The 16,991-nt window shown below is 33.5% G+C and overlaps 1 protein-coding gene and 1 non-coding gene across 6 annotated transcripts; both read left to right on the forward strand.

Moving 5' to 3' along the window:
* Positions 1-1,210: 1,210 nt before the first annotated feature.
* LOC130964261 (small nucleolar RNA R71) lies at positions 1,211-1,318 on the forward strand. The gene has a single exon (XR_009080362.1). It is a non-coding gene; the product is annotated as a small nucleolar RNA R71 (small nucleolar RNA).
* Positions 1,319-7,969: 6,651 nt separating this feature from the next.
* Positions 7,970-14,387, forward strand: LOC130963705 (dihydroorotase, mitochondrial-like). Of its 5 annotated transcripts, XR_009079830.1 has the most exons (11): positions 8,004-8,149; positions 8,670-8,734; positions 8,851-8,959; positions 9,118-9,263; positions 9,439-9,620; positions 10,712-10,848; positions 11,245-11,410; positions 11,499-11,615; positions 12,054-12,214; positions 12,630-13,019; positions 14,117-14,387. XR_009079830.1 is itself a non-coding variant. In XM_057889805.1 (10 exons), the coding sequence occupies exons 3-10, from the start codon at positions 8,858-8,860 to the stop codon at positions 12,822-12,824; spliced, it is 1,206 nt and encodes a 401-aa protein (XP_057745788.1). In that variant the 5' UTR covers positions 8,004-8,149; positions 8,670-8,734; positions 8,851-8,857; the 3' UTR covers positions 12,825-13,254. The 5 variants fall into 5 exon arrangements, 4 of the variants coding, with proteins under 4 accessions (XP_057745790.1, XP_057745788.1, XP_057745791.1 ...); XM_057889805.1 differs by lacking the exon at positions 14,117-14,387 and having other exon boundaries at positions 12,630-13,254; XM_057889807.1 differs by lacking the exons at positions 8,851-8,959; positions 14,117-14,387 and having other exon boundaries at positions 7,970-8,149; positions 12,630-13,254.
* Positions 14,388-16,991: the final 2,604 nt, after the last annotated feature.

The following is a 16,991-nucleotide window of genomic DNA, read 5'->3' on the forward strand; positions in this document are numbered from 1 at the left end:
CAGAGAGGGGCATGAGGTTTACACTTGACCCTAAGTCACACAAGGCCTTCTTGAAGGTCATGGTGCCTATGGTACAAGGTATAGAAAACTTCCCAGGATCCTGCCTCTTTTGAGGCAGTTTCTGCCTAGACAAGTCATCCAGTTCTTTGGTGAGCAAAGGTGGTTCATCCTCCCAAGTCTCATTTCCAAATAACTTGTCATTTAGCTTCATGATTGCTCCAAGGTATTTAGCAACTTGCTCTTCAGTGACATACTCATCCTCTTCAGAGGAAGAATACTCATCAGAGCTCATGAATGGCAGAAGTAAGTCCAATGGAATCTCTATGGTCTCATTTTGAGCCTCAGATTCCCATTGGTCCTCATTGAGGAACTCAGAGGAGATTGGTACACGCCCACTGAGGTCTTCCTCAGTGGCGTCCTCCTCCTCTCTTTCCTTTCCACATTCGGCCATGTCTATGGCTTTGCACTCTCCTTTTGGATTTTCTTCTGTATTACTTGGGAGAGTGCTAGGAGGGAGTTCAGTAACTTTCTTGCTCAGCTGACCCACTTGTCCTTCCAAATTTCTGATGGAGGACCTTGTTTCATTCATGAAACTTTGAGTGGTCTTTATTAGATCAGAGACCATTGTTGCTAAGTCAGAAGTATTCTGTTTAGAACTCTCTGTCTGTTGCTGAGAAGATGATGGAAAAGGCTTGCCATTGCTAAACCTGTTTCTTCCACCATTATTGTTATTGAAACCTTGTTGAGGTCTCTCTTGATTCTTCCATGAGAAATTGGGGTGATTTCTCCATGAAGAATTGTAGGTGTTTCCATAGGGTTCTCCTAGGTAATTCACCTCTTCCATTGAAGGGTTCTCAGGATCATAGGCTTCTTCCTCAGATGAAGCTTCCTTAGTACTACTTGGTGCATTTTGTATTCCAGACAGACTTTGAGAAATCAAATTGACTTGTTGAGTCAATATCTTGTTCTGAGCCAATATGGCGTTCAGAGTGTCAATCTCAAGAACTCCTTTCTTCTGACTAGTCCCATTGTTCACAGGATTCCTTTCAGAAGTGTACATGAATTGGTTATTTGCAACCATTTCAATCAATTCTTGAGCTTCTGCAGGCGTCTTCTTCAGATGAAGAGATCCTCTAGCAGAGCTATCCAAAGACATCTTGGATAGTTCAGAGAGACCATCATAGAAAATACCTATGATGCTCCATTCAGAAAGCATGTCTGAAGGACATCTTCTGATTAATTGTTTGTATCTTTCCCAAGCTTCATAGAGGGATTCTCCATCCTTCTGTCTGAAGGTTTGGACTTCCACTCTAAGCTTACTCCATCTTTGTGGTGGAAAGAACTTTGCCAAGAAGGCATTGACTAGCTTTTCCCAAGAGTCCAGGCTTTCTTTAGGTTGAGAGTCCAACCATATTCTAGCTCTGTCTCTTACAGCAAAAGGGAATAGCATCAGTCTGTAGACCTCAGGGTTAACCCCATTAGTCTTGACTGTGTCACAGATTTGCAAGAATTCAGCTAAGAACTGATGAGGATCTTCCATTGGAAGTCCATGGAACTTGCAATTCTGTTGCATTAGAGAAACTAATTGAGGCTTAAGCTCAAAGTTGTTTGCTCCAATGGCAGGGATAGAGATGCTTCTCCCATAGAAATCAGGAGTAGGTGCAGTGAAGTCACCCAGCACCTTCCTTGCATTGTTGGCATTGTTGTTGTTTTCGGCTGCCATGTGTTCTTCTTCCTTGAAGAATTCGGTCAGGTCCTCTAAAGAGAATTGTGCCTTTGCTTCTCTTAGCTTTCTCTTCAAGGTTCTCTCGGGTTCAGGGTCAGCTTCAACAAGAATGCCTTTGTCTCTGCTCCTGCTCATAGGAAAGAGAAAAGAAACAAAAAGTGTGGAATCCTCTATGTCACAGTATAGAGATTCCTTGAAATGTCAGAGGAAAAGAGAAATAGAAAGAAGAAGGAGAAGAAGAATTCGAACTTTAATTAGATAAGGTTCGAATTGTGCATTTAGAAGGAGTGGTACTCCATAAATAGAAGGATGTGGGAAGGAGGGAAGAGAATTTTCGAAAATTCATTTAAAAGATTTTGAAAACATTTTGAAAATTTGATTGATAATTTTCGAAAATTAAAAGTGAAAAAGAAATCAAGTGATTTTTGAAAAAGATTTTGAAATTAGAAATTAAAAAGATTTGATTGAAAACTATTTTGAAAAAGATGTGGTTAAAAAGATTTAATTGAAAAGTTATGGTTTTAAAAAGATGTGATTGAGAAGATATGATTTGAAAACAATTTTAAAAGATATGATTTGAAAACAATTTGAAAAGATATGATTTTAAAAAAAATATTAATGACTTGCCTAACAAGAAAAGATATGATTCAAACATTAAACCTTTCTCAACAGAAAAGGTAACAATCTTGAAATTTTGAATCAAATCATTAATTGTTAGTAAGTATCTTTGAAAAAGGAAAGAAATTAATTTTGAAAACATTTGATTGAAAAGATATGATTTGAAAAAGATTTGGTTTTGAAAAACTTTGAAAACTTTTAAAAAAAAAAAATCTGATTTTGAAAACAAAATCTTCCTCCTAGCACCATCCTGGCGTTAAACGGCCAGAATGGTATACATTCTGGCGTTTAACGCCCAAAATGCTACCTCTTTTGGCGTTAAACGCCCAACCAGGTGCCCTGGCTGGCGTTTAAACGCCAGTCTGCCTTCTTCACTGGGCATTTTTGAATGCTCAGCTTTTTCTGTATAATTCCTCTGCAGTATGTTCTGAATCTTCAATTCTTTGTATCATTGACTTGAAAAGACACAAATTAAAAATATTTTTGGATTTTTAATAATCAAAATGCAAAAGGAATCAATTAACAATGCATGCAAGACACCAAACTTAGCAGTTTGTATACTACTGACACTAACAATATGAGAATGCATATGAGACACACAAAATGCTTCAAGTCAATAGAATTCAAAGATTAGAACACAAAAATCATCAAGAATTACTTGAGGATCCTTAAGACACATGAATGAATGCATGCAATTGACACTAAACTTAAGATGAGACACTAGACTTAAGCATGAAACATCAAATATTTTTTTGGTTTTTATGATTTTGTAAAATTTTTTTTTTTTTGTGTTTTTCGAAATTTAAGTGGGAAAAGGTATCAAAATCCTTGATGAGAATTCCAGGAATCAGTGCAATGCTAGTCTAAGACTCCAGTCCAGGAATTAGACATGGCTTCACAGCCAGCCAAGCTTTCAAGGAAAGCTTCGGTCCAAAACACTAGACATGACCAAAGGTCAGCCAAATCTCAGCAGATCACTGCTCCAAGAGCAAAATTGATGAGAATCAACAAGCTCTTGTGGTGATAAGTTGAAACCTCGGTCCAATCAGATTAGACATGGCTTCTCAGCCAGCCAGATTTCAACAAATCATCATGAAACTCTAGAATTCATCTTCAAGAATTTCGAAAAAAAAATAAATACCTAATCTAAGCAACAAGATGAACCGTCAGTTGTCCAAACCAGAACAATCCCAGGCATTGTTACCAAAAGCTTGCTCAAAACTTGAACAATCCCCGGCAACGGCGCCAAAAACTTGGTGCGCGAAATTGTGAACAATACTTTTCACAACTCTCATAATCCCTGGTCATGAACTCCAAAAACTTGGTGGTTCAATTCCATGGCATTACACAACTTCGCACAACTAACCAGCAAGTGCACTGGGTCGTCCAAGTAATACCTTACGTGAGTAAGGGTCGATCCCACGGAGATTGTTAGCATTGAAGCAAGCTATGGTCATCTTGTAAATCTTAGTCAGGCAAACTCAAATGTATATGATGATGAACGAAAATAACATAGAAGATAAAGATAGTGATACTTATGCATGTCATTGGTGTAAGAGCTTCAGACAAGTGTATGAAGATGCCTTCCCTTCCGTCTCTCTGCTTTCCTAATGCCTTCATCCAATCCTTTCTTACTCCTTTCCATGGCAAGCTCGTGTAGAGTTTCACTGTTGTCAGCAGCTACCTCCCATCCGCGCAGTGAAAGCTAATGCACACACTCTGTCACAGTGCTGCCAATCACCGGTTTGGTTCCCTCCCCTACCGGAATAGAATCACTCTTTTGCGTCTGTCACTAACGCCCAGTAGGTTACAGGTTTGAAGCACGTCACAGTCATTCAATCATTGAATCCTACTCAGAATACCACAGACAAGGTTAGACCTTCCGGATTCTCTTGAATGCTGCCATCAGGTCCTGCCTATACCACGAAGACTCTGATCTCACAGAATGGTTGGCTCGTTTGTCAGGCGAGCACTCGGTTGTCAGGCGATCAACCATGCATCGTGCAATCAGGAATCCAAGAGATATTCACTAAGCCTCAGATGCTTGTAGAACAAGAATGGTTGTCAGTCACCTTGTTCATGGGTGAGAATGGTGATGGGCGTCAATCATCACCTTCATCATGTTGAAGAACAAGTGATATTTTGGATAAAGAACAAGCGGAATTGAATGGAAGAACAATAGTAATTGCATTAATACTCGAGGTACAGCAGAGCTCCACACCTTAATCTATGGTGTGTAGAAACTCCACCGTTGAAAATACATAAGAACAAGGTCTAGGCATGGCCGAATGGCCAGCCTCCCAAAGGTCTAAGATAGCATAAAACAAAGATAGCTACCCAGATCTAGATGTCCCTATACAATAGTAAAAGGTCCTACTTATAGAAAACTAGTACATAGATGAGTAAATGACATAAAAATCCACTTCCGGGCCCACTTGGTGTGTGCTTGGGCTGAGCAATGAAGCAATTTCGTGTAGAGACTCTCCTTGGAGTTAAACGCCAGCTTTAGTGCCAGTTTGGGCGTTTAACTCCCAATTAGGTGCCAGTTCCGGCGTTTAACGCTGGAATTTCTTGAGGTGACTTTGAACGCCGGTTTGGGCCATCAAATCTTGGGCAAAGTATGGACTATTATATATTGCTGGAAAGCCCAGGATGTCTAATTTCCAACGCCGTTGAGAGCGCGCCAATTGAGCTTCTGTAGCTCTAGAAAATCCACTTCGAGTGCAGGGAGGTCAGAATCCAACAGCATCTGCAGTCCTTTTGAGTCTCTGGATCAGATTTTTGCTCAGGTCCCTCAATTTCAGCCAGAAAATACCTGAAATCACAGAAAAACACACAAACTCATAGTGAAGTCCAGAAAAGTGAATTTTAACTAAAAACTAATAAAAATATACTAAAAACTAACTAGATCATACTAAAAATATACTAAAAACAATGCCAAAAAGTATACAAATTATCCGCTCATCAAACTCCTTCTTTGATATATATTCAGGAAGATGATATACAAAAATAGAGAACGACTCATTTTCCAGACGATAGTACTCTTCTCGATTTCAAGCCCTCGAATCTCTACTAAATTGCCTAGTTCTAACCCACCCGGTATTTTTCACCCCCTCTCTCTTGCTCTTATTCTCATTGTTTGATTTTTGCTCTTTTTACATTGTGTATGTAGCAACATATTATTCAATGATAAATTTTTAAATAAAATTTTAATCTGTAACAAATTAATTTTTATTTTGATAGAGAAAATCCAAAAAGAATTGAGTTTATATAAGAGTTATAAGCTCTTATGAATTATATATAGGCTAGGATAAAGAAGTTTTTGAATCGAAAGATAATTAAGGTAAATAAAAAAAGATATAATATGATACGATGAAGTAAGATAACAATTGACGAAAATGAAGGAGTTTTACAAATTTAAAAGTTACTTTGAATGAAGGAAATGACAAGAGATTTAATATGTATGAGATTAATAAACCAATGATAAATGATAGCAATACATTTTAAATTTTAATTTAATAAAAAAAGATATTTTTATTTATCTATTAAATTTTTTTATGGGATAAAATTTACTAAATTAAACTCCGTTTACATTGGTTCAGTTTAATTTGATTTTGATTAAAAATGCAACTGTATGTTGTGCCGCCGTGGAGAGCTCTCCACCACTGGGGAAATTTCGGGGAGGAATTAAATGAGATAACATAAGATGAGATAACTTAAGGTTTTGAGTTGGATGTGATGTTTTCTCATCTTATGCTCTCTCGCTTGATTCCTCCCCGAAGTCTTTCCAGTGGTCGAGAGCTCCCCACGGTTGGCCCAACAAGTAGTATCAAAGCCGATTGTTAATCGGTCTGGTGGTTTTAAGGAGTATTCAAGGTGAAATATCGAAAGTCTTCTCGACAAAAGGTGGTTCGAGCGGCGTGTCCCGTAGTGTTTTGCGGCGGTGTGATGAACGAATAGTCGTGGTGGAGGAGTTAGAAAGATGGAGAGTTGATGTTTGATGTGGAGGCTCACACTTGAGGGGGAAATCGTTAATGTTGCAAGTGTGAGGAGTGTATGAAGTTAGTCCTACATTAAAGAAAGCAAGGAAGAGTGAGGAGTTTATAAGATAAGAGACCCATTAACTTACTATCTTAAGGTTTTGAGTTGGATGTGGTGTCTTCTCATCTTATATTTTCTCGCTAACACTGTATATATTCTGAATCAAATCAATATCATCAGTTTGATTTAACTTAGAATAATGCTATTTATAATTGATTTTTGTTGATGTTCTCTATTTTCTCCGTGTCTGTTTGAAGGTAAGTTTTCAATCTGGCAATCTCTACTTCTCTTTAATTGCAGGATTCTTTATTTTTCGTTGGATATAGTTTTTCTTTTAAAATTTTTCCAATTTTGTAGGAAAATAAAGGTCAAATTAGAATAATTAATATTTTATATTTTCAATGTTTTGTCATCTAAAAATGTTATATGAATGCACAAGAAATTAGCTACCGAAAGAATTAAATATTTTGTGTAGACTAATCAAGGTTTTTGTGGTAGAGTAATTAAATTTTTCTTACCAAAATAATCAAACAATTTATGAACATAAAAAATTCAAAAATACTTAATAAATACAAAAATTAGCCAACACGTATTTATGTTTATTTATAAAATTTGATGGGGCTACAAGGCTAATTATTTAGAATGATTTTTGACCATTTTTTTCACCTCTCTTATATATATTCTTCTAATGGTATAAAAGACAAATCTTTTGTCTTTTTCTAATGTTTATCAATCATTTTTAATACAAAAAATAGAAAAATTTTAAAGAGAAAGTATAGGGAGCCAATGACCTAAGCGTACAATGTGTACAATGAAGGTTTAGAAAGTATTAGAGATATGATTATTAGTGTTACATTGTCCTATCAAGTTACGTTTTTGGGATGAGTGGTTTCAGGACATGGTATTAGAGTTACAGATTCGGAAGGTCAAGAGTTCGAATAGGTGATGTTCATTTTATTCATAAACCAAAGATTTAGCCCATTGTACACATTGTACGTTTAGGCCATTGGCTCCCTAGCACTATTCAATTTTAAAAGAGGCGTGTATACAAAAGTGATTCATATAGCATTTCTCTTTATTCTTATTTTATGGTATTTATATAATATGATGGTTTTGATTCACCTTTAAAACAGAAAATATTAAAAATAAAAATAAAACATAAAAAGTCGAACTAAATAAATTATATTTTGACACAAAGGAAATAGTATTTTTTAAAAATATATTTTATTATTTAAGTTTAATTACTTTATACATCTTTATAATTTTATCAAAATTTTAATTAGATCATTATAATTTAAAATTTTACACTGATATTTAGATAAAAAAAAATTTTGTTATTTTTGGTAAAACGAAAAAGGACAAAACGTCCAGGAAGCAAAAACAAAAATTAAACAAAAATAAATACCACTAAACTACCTGACAGCCAAGTTGCAGAATTTTCATTTCTAGCAATATAATATTCTTTTCGGCTTCTATTTTTTGTTTAGTTTCAGCCTGGTTATATCGGCCCAAAACTTTTGTTTTTTTTTTCATTAATCTTCTTATTATTGTAGCCCAAAAATAAAAAAAGAAAAAAGAAAAGAAAAAAAAAAAGGGAAAAAGAGGAGCATCTCATTCTCAACGTTGACCTCTTGCAACTTAGTTCTCGTCACCGTAGTTACTTCTGTTCTGTCACCTTCCGATCGAACTCTCCACCATCGACAGTGCCGACGCCTGCCTCCACCGGAAACAGAGCACGACGGCTGTCACCGGATCCCTTCTCCGGTAAGTACCGTTAGCTCCTGTTTCATTTTTAGCTTTTTGTTTGTGTATAATTTTTCTTTTATATTTATACTTTTTTCTGTAAAAAATATATGTTGTGAGTGTATAAACTAAAGCGTTTTTTTTCCCCTTAAATACGAGTTTAGTTAAATTGAACAAGAAGTACATTATTTAGATTTTTCTTTTATTGAAACAGATCAATAATAAATATATTTTCATTGCTGTGTGAATGAATGCTTATGTTGTGTTTGATAGAATGACAGGGTTCTATTATAGCTGTTATGGTTGTTATTATACTGATCTAGGACTTAGATTTTACTCGTAAAAAAACGCACAAGTTCGCAAGCTCTTGTAAACTCTTCTCGCAGATTCGTACATGCATTGATTTGTTCATCACAAATGTAGTTGTTACTATGCTTAACTTGTTTCTCCTAATATATTTAATGGTGACGTACTTGATCTTTCTGCATTTTTTCCAATCATGTTTGTATTGTTTGTTTTGATAAGTTTCTTCTTTGAGCAGATAGTTTGCTCATGCTTTAGTAGTACTAGGAAGGAATGATAAAGACTTTGCCACTTCCTTGCCAAGTATGTATATATATTCTGATTGTAGTTTTATTCATCTTTCATTTTCATGCTTCTTCAATCCCATTCTCCGTGTCTACAAAAAAATGATATTTTTCTTGCCATTTTTGCATGGAAAGTTGTAGAATGTTTGGGGAAAAGGGGAGTCATGGTACCAACATCAACAAGTGTTGCATATTGAACTTGTTGCTATTTTGCATGGATAAGTGTAGAATGTTTGGGGAGATGGTGAGTCATAGTATCAACATCAATAAATATAGCATATTGAACTAGATTTTCATTTTATTTCTATAAAGTTTAAATAAATTTTATGATTAAATCAAGAATTAATCTCTTCCGGTTTTTCTGATTCTGCTAGTAATTAAATTGTTATCCTTCTCCCAAAGGTACTGAGATTCTCTTCCAAAAGGTTCGAAAATCATAAGCGCTTTAATTGTAAAGGAACAAGGATGGAACTCAGTATTACACAACCTGATGATTGGCATCTTCACCTTCGTGATGGTGACCTACTTGAAGGTGTCATCCCTCATAGGTAATTTGATTTCTGATAGAAAAGACTTGTTAAACTCCATGCATTTCTTGCTGTTTATTTTTGTCAGATGCCTAAAGAGCCTTGGACATGGTCTATTATTATTTAGCTATGACTGTGCTAACTGCATTTAAAGGAAACAGAAGTGAATATTAATTAATAAATATTGCTTCTACAGTGCCAAGCATTTCGGAAGGGCAATAGTGATGCCCAATTTGAAACCACCCATCACTACTACTGCAGCTGCTTTGGCTTATAGGGAGTCCATTTTGAAAGCATTGCCTAAAGATAGCAGCTTCACTCCTTTGATGACCCTTTACTTAACAGATATGACAAGCCCTGATGAGATTAAACGTGCAAGTGAGTATAATTTGTTAATATGTGAATCTAAACAAAATATTGCCAATTACCTATGCAATTTCAAGTAATAAAAAAAGCGTTGGCGGAGATAGTTAGTATGTTTAATTGATGTGTCTTTGTTAGTATAAGGTTTTATGTTTTACTAGAAGAATTTTATTAAAATTAACTTCTTTTACCTTTTACCTTATCAGTTCTATTTCATATTTCCTGCTGTGTTTTGTTGCTACATGACAAGCTAACATGATATTATCTTTGCTGTCAAGCATTTCTTATATCAAACACAATTAGCCACTATTATGGGGTGAAATTTGAGATGTAATCATTGGCAGATATTTAACTAGTTAGTAGCTATGGAACAACATATTATATATGATTCGTAAGTGTCAAAACGGATAGAGTATGGGATAGAAGTTAAGAAAACCTCTACGCATAATTAACATAATCTGATATCATAATTTAGTATTGATCTTAAGAAACAGTATAAGTGTTTAAGCAAGTATGAAAAATATATTAAAAAGCTATAAAGCAAGTAAATTTCCTATGCATATGGGAGCCACCCTCCTTAGAAATTGCTTAACTGGCTCCAATCATTTTTTTCTCATTGAACCATGCGTCCTGTCTCTCAATTTTCCTCATAAACCCACATCTCTTCCTAGTCAGCATTACGGCATTACCAACTTCCTGCTGTCCTCACTAATTCTTCCCCCTGCTATTCTCACTCCTTTCTCCTGAGTCAGGATTTCTCTACTGTGGGGGTCAATGTTGCTTGGTGTAGACTTCAGTAATCATGAGTTTGAGCTTTTCTTTTTTTTCTTTTCGCTTTCTTTAGACAAAACAATTTCTTGATGGCCATGCCATTTATTGCTCTTTTCTTATGCATAGTGGAGGCTTTCAGCTTTGTTCAATGGAGCAAAGGATCTAGCTTAATGTTTGTGTACATAACTAATTGATATAAAAAGTACAAAATTTTTGTCGTTCACATGGAAATCAATGGTTTGGTCATCTAATTTCATACTATTCTCTATACTTATTCAACTTTGGCTTGATTCTTCTGACTATAGTACATTATTTATGCTAATTGTATTTGGAAGAAAAGAGTGGAGCTGTTTATGGTGTGAAGTTGTATCCTGCTGGTGCTACCACAAATTCTCAAGATGGTGTTACAGATCTTTTTGGAAAATGCTTTCCTGTTCTTGAGGAAATGGTTGAGCAAGATTTACCATTACTGGTACGTTTTTTCTCTCTATATATGTGTGTGTGTATGTGAGTTGATGAATAACAATGCATTACGTGCTTTTAGATGACATGCTTGCCCCAATTATAGATAGTGAATCAATTTCAGTTACAATGTCATTATTCTTATGGCTAATCACACCATGTCTGAATTATAATAAACCTTTTCCAATGAAATTTATTATATTTGACACCAAAATCACAATATGCCCCTCTAAAAATTGTGTGCAAATACTCGAAGACTTTATACGTTGTGCTTTGGGCAAGCCAAGGCTAGCCCAATATTGTTTTACTCTCTTTTTGCATGTTGATTTGTCTATTGTCTATAATGTACATGAAATTGAAAGTTCGTGTTTGTACTTTCTTATTTGCGAATCAGTGTATGTGACAGGTTCATGGAGAAGTTACAGATCCAAATGTTGATATTTTTGACCGGGAAAAGGTTTATATTGAAACGATTTTAGTGCCTTTGGTGCAAAAGCTTCCACAGCTTAAGATTGTAATGGAGCATATTACTACCATGGATGCTGTCAAGTTTGTTATGTCTTGCAAAGAGGGTACCTTATTTCAATTTCTCAGAAGAGCTTTCTCATCATTATGCTGTGATGTTCTAAAATTTTACTAATGTATGGTTTTCCTTTCCAGGTTCTGTAGGTGCAACTGTTACACCTCAGCATCTTATCCTTAACCGCAATGCTTTGTTCCAAGGTGGCTTGCAGCCTCACAATTACTGTCTTCCAGTTCTCAAAAGAGAGATCCACAGTATGTAGCTTTGTTTTTTCCCCTTAATAGATTTGTAACATCTTTACATGTTATGTCAGTTCTCATGGTTATGAAATTGAAATAGTTATTTAAGGTCATGAATGAATCCATGGTTTGCTTGTATTATATTTAGCGAATATCTCAGTTTTTCATTGATCGGATTTGATGTTATTTCTACAATTAGAAAATATTGGTTTTCTGTGGCTGCTAGCCTGGAATGGCCTTCCAGCATCAGCTTATATTTTGAATATGAAACTTATAGCTTTGCTGTAAAGAGAAGTCTTATTGAAGAGTTATGGAGTCTATTGAACAGACTCATACATAATTAGCTTGAAATATTTGTTGCGAACTTATTAATCATTTTAATTATTATTAAATTAATTTCTATTGCAAAACTATATTATCTTACCTTGAACTCTTTTTTTTTTCTCTTCATAGGACAGGCTATTGTTTCGGCTGTCACTAGCGGAAGTAAGAGATTTTTTCTCGGAACTGATAGTGCTCCACATGAAAAGCGTAAAAAGGAATGTGCTTGTGGATGTGCTGGCATATTCAATGCTCCTGTTGCTCTATCAGTCTATGCCAAAGTCTTTGAGGAGGTGCACACTTTCATTTTTGTGTCAAACGTATATTTCTTTAACAATTATTAGAGTACTCCTTTTCATTTTTCATTTTAGCAATTTGTGTTTTCTGTGACCAACATGTCACTTTTAAGTTTCAAAAGATTTGCAAACTAGTTTTGCTGTGTAAAATTCCTAAATTTTCACTTCTAGGCGTTCTCTGTATGCGAAATTTTCACATATCCTTTTATATTTTGCAGTGAATATCAATAGACATACATATAATTTTAGTACTATCATGAATACTTCATATGCATGCATGACTCATGCATTAATCTTGTTTTTCCATGAGATGTAATATAACCAAATGAAAAACCCACACTTTACATGCTACCTTGCCTATGAAAGCATTTTAATTTTTATATTATCTTGAAGTTATTTTTACATGTTGCAGGCTGGTGCACTCGATAAGTTGGAGGCCTTTACAAGCTTTAATGGGTCTGACTTCTATGGCTTACCCAGAAACAAGTCAAAGCTTACTCTAAAGAAGGCTCCATGGAAAGTACCTGAACTGTTATCTTTTCCGTTCGGAGACATCGTTCCCATGTTTGCAGGCGGAACCCTTGAATGGGAGGTATCCCTTAATTGACTAGCATTCTTCCTTTTTGACCAAAATCACAGGTATCTTTTTACCTGAGAGAATCCTTGACGAGCCGGGAACAATTGACACTTTCTGTGGGAAGTGCATAATAAAATAAAACTGCTACTTGTTAAGAAAGATATTCATGATTCATGCAGACGCAGTGTTTAGAGTTTAGATCAAGGGGTCTGTCTGCACTGCAAGGTGACTATTCTAACAAACAAGTTACATAATTGGTTTTCTTTTTTCGTACCTTAAGTTTTGCTCTTAATGTGCACATGCTCGTCTTGCTATCATTAACTCCTGAATTAGATGCTATGTTCCAATGGCATCTTACATAATAACTATAATATACTATATTCAACAACCCTTTTACCAGAGGTGTATTTATGTGTTACAACTTGCAAATGAAACTATGGCCAATCTTACCATTTTGTTTCTTATTTTTTTGGTGACTATTTTGTTTCTTATTTAAATGCATACTTGGTCCCTTAAAAATTTTTTGTCCGTCTTTAATTTTAAATTTGTTGGCTTGTATTATGAAGTAGTTGGCTAAAATTTTATCTCTTTTTTATTTAATAAATATAAAAGAATAAAATATTTCTAGACATACGAAAGAGTTGGAAAAGTTGCATAATTACGCAACAGATACTATTTCGCAATGGTCTTGCTTTAACAAGTTGCACAACAATTTGTAATTTCGCATGAGAATATTGTGGAATGGCTTATTTTCATGAATGAGAATGTTACATGTTCACTAAAATCAGTCATTAAAATAAAATATATGTTGGAAAATAAAATATATGTTAAAAATAAGCTATACAATACATGTATTTATACATAAATACATGGTAGTTAATTTTAGTGACTAATTTTAGTGTATAAATATAATTTTAGTGGCTAATTTTAGTGTATAAATAACATTTTTAGTTCGCAAAAATGCCTTTTGGAATAGGGTGTTGCAAAATGATAATGGGTTTATTTTTTCCTCGCAAATAAGCCATTTTGCAATACATTCGAACATTGATGCAGCGGCTCTTGTTCATTTGATACAAAATTCGAGCCATACAAGGTGTTGTCTAATTCAACCTATTCTTTTACTTGGGTTTAGGATCCACTATGTGCATAGGTGGAGTTAATTTTTTAAAATATCATGTGTAAAATATTTTTTTTAAGTTAAACCCCAAAATGATTTCTGAGATTAACTGTCTACGCTAAAATAATTATTTAGATCCCAATTACATTAATTATGTCTCTGAAATTTATATCACATTAGTCCTTGACCTACATTCCATTAACAGCTTGCTGATGGGGCTTGTTGATGGGGCTTGTGGACATGGATCTTTAGTGAACGTGTCACATCATGGTTTGACTACATGTATGGATCTTTAATGAATGTGTCATATCATGATTTGACTACATCTATGTGAAGATGGACCACTCAGTGACACGTGATATGGTGAAGATGACGCAACATGCCACAATTTTATTTGCCCACATATCAATTTGGTGTTATGTATCATAATATGATTTGTCTATGTGTCATCTATTATATCATCATTGTAAATGCATCAAATTGTCTCGAACTTTAACTTGATTTGTTAAAATCTTTTACTTTTCAAAAATAACTTATAAAAACTAGCTTTTAAAAGTTTTTTTTTTAACAAATAAAAAAAAATCATATTTACGATTTTAGTTAAAATTTAAATTTTTTATCGTTTTAGATATTGTTTCTTTATTTCGCAGTCAGGCACTATAACACAGTCAAAGACTACGTAGTAATTGAGGAAGAACACTGTAGAGCATTGCGCATTTGCTGCCAGTGTTATAGCAACGATACAAATCTCAAACTATAACGCAGGTTTTGCTTGCGATATAGCTGACAACACTATATAACAAGCAATAATTAGATAACTTATTTTTTTTATTAAATATAGAATATAGAAATTATCAAATAGTCATCCAATAGTTGTATTCATATTTAAAAAAGTTTTAAAAATTAATATTCAATAAAAACAAATATACTCGTAATATTGTATTTGTATTTTTTTTAGTTCATAAAAAATAATACTAGTACATTTATTTTTATTGAATTGAATTTAATCATTAATTTAAATTATATTAATCTAAATTTTAAATTAAAAATTTTGTTAATTATAAAATTTTAAATTATTTGAATAAGATTGGATGAAATGAAAAAGTAAAAATAACCAACACAAGATTATCCAAAATATTAGGTTGACGTACTAAGTTTTGTACATATCTTAGATAATTTTAAAATTTTAAATTGTATTTTTTCTATTTAAAAGATTTAAATCATTATTTTTTTTTTCAAATCGAATATTTAATTAACTATACAAGTAGAAAAATACGAGTACGTAATATTGTAGACTTATAGTTAAATCGTTACAATAATATACGTATTTTGGATACATTGACATTCAACTCATTATTACATTATTACATGGCCAGCAATTGTTGCGCTGGCAACGGCTGTGTTATAATTTGGTTTGTTTTATAAGTTTTGCGAAATTTTTAATTAAGTTTCTATACTTTTTTTTTTTGTTCTTGTACCAATTTTTTTTAATTGAGTCCCTACACTTTTTTTTTATTTGAGTTTTTGCACTAATTTTTTTTAGTTGAGTCCCTATACAATTAAACCAATTAATTGAAAATAAATTGGTATAAAAATCCAATTAAAAAAAAATTTATAAAAACTTAATTAAAAATTTCTCAAAACTATAGGAACCAATAAAGTAATTAAACCTTATAGTTTCTTACCTTATTTCGCAGTCAATGCCTACAATAATATTGTTGCCTCCAACATAGTTGTGGAAAGTTCAAAACGATAAAAAATTAAAAAATGGATTAAAAGAGTAAATATGATATTTTTTATTTATTTAAAGAAAAGCTCTTTTAAAAGATAGTTTTTAAATGTTGTAGCAACTATTTGTAAAATCAAATCAAAAATGATTTTTAAATAGTTTTTAAAATATAATTTTTTAAAAATTGTAGTATTTATATTTTAAAATTAAATTAAAAATAACTTTTAATAAATGTAAATAATAGCAATTGTATTTAGTAAAATAACTTTTAAAATTTAATGTATGAGGTTATATTACCTTTGTAATTTTAAAAAATATAAACACCTCTTAAAAAAAATTTATCAAACGAAACTTTTGTGTTAAAAGATTCATTTTAGCCTTTTAAATTGAATGTGGTGAACCAAATCAATACCTTCACCAATTTTTTTTTAATTTTTTTTAATTTAAAATTCTTAATATTTTTTAATGCACTAACTTTTCTTCTATTTTTTTGATAATGTTGGTTAATTATAAGTATTTTTATAAATGATTTTTAAGCTTTTAGTATAATGTTAATAAATTTTGTTATATATGATTATATATGTTATTTTAATAAAATAATTATATGATGGATTTAAAAACGTACTTTTCTTACTCTAGTCCAAGAAAAAAAGTGCATTTCATCAGATTAGCCAACTTAACTAAATTTTCAATAATTTTAATAAAATTAACTAACTTAGATAGTGTTCCGAGGGTTACCTGAAACTGTAGGTCGATCTCGGACGAGATCTTCTGTACTGGTCGGAGCTGACGTGTCCGACTTGATGATAGTGGCCGGAGCCGCCGCGTCCGACTTGTTGGATTTGGTGGTGGTGCTAATCCTTCGTCACTGGAGGGTGGTGGTACCTGCAAGGGACTCCGATGCTTAAGTTAGCAAGGGTATTAAGCAGGTTTCTAGTAGAATCAGAGAATGAGTTATACCTGGGTGCTCCAGTGTATTTATAATGATGAGGGGTGACCTTTCTGGAGATAAGATAGTTATCTTATCTTATCTTATCTTCAGGTGAAGTCATCTTATCTTTAAGGGTACCGCCCTTATCTCTATAGGCTTGGGCTGCCTTAGGATTTGGGTCGTGTTCCTCTGTTGGGCCCTTTTTTGGGCTTTTCCTGGTGATTCGGCCGAGCTCTCGAAGAAGAGGTCAGATAATCCTGACATGAAGAGATCGATCGACTTGTCGTCAAGTAACCCGGGTCGGACAGTGATGAGCGGATAATTTGTACGCTTTTTGGCATTGTTTTTAGTATGTTTTTAGTATGTTTTAGATAGTTTTTAGTATATTTTTATTAGTTTTTAGTTAAAATTCACTTTTCT

Source organism: Arachis stenosperma, chromosome 2 (genome assembly GCF_014773155.1).
Source record: "Arachis stenosperma cultivar V10309 chromosome 2, arast.V10309.gnm1.PFL2, whole genome shotgun sequence".
Classification (NCBI taxonomy): Eukaryota; Viridiplantae; Streptophyta; class Magnoliopsida; order Fabales; family Fabaceae; genus Arachis; species Arachis stenosperma.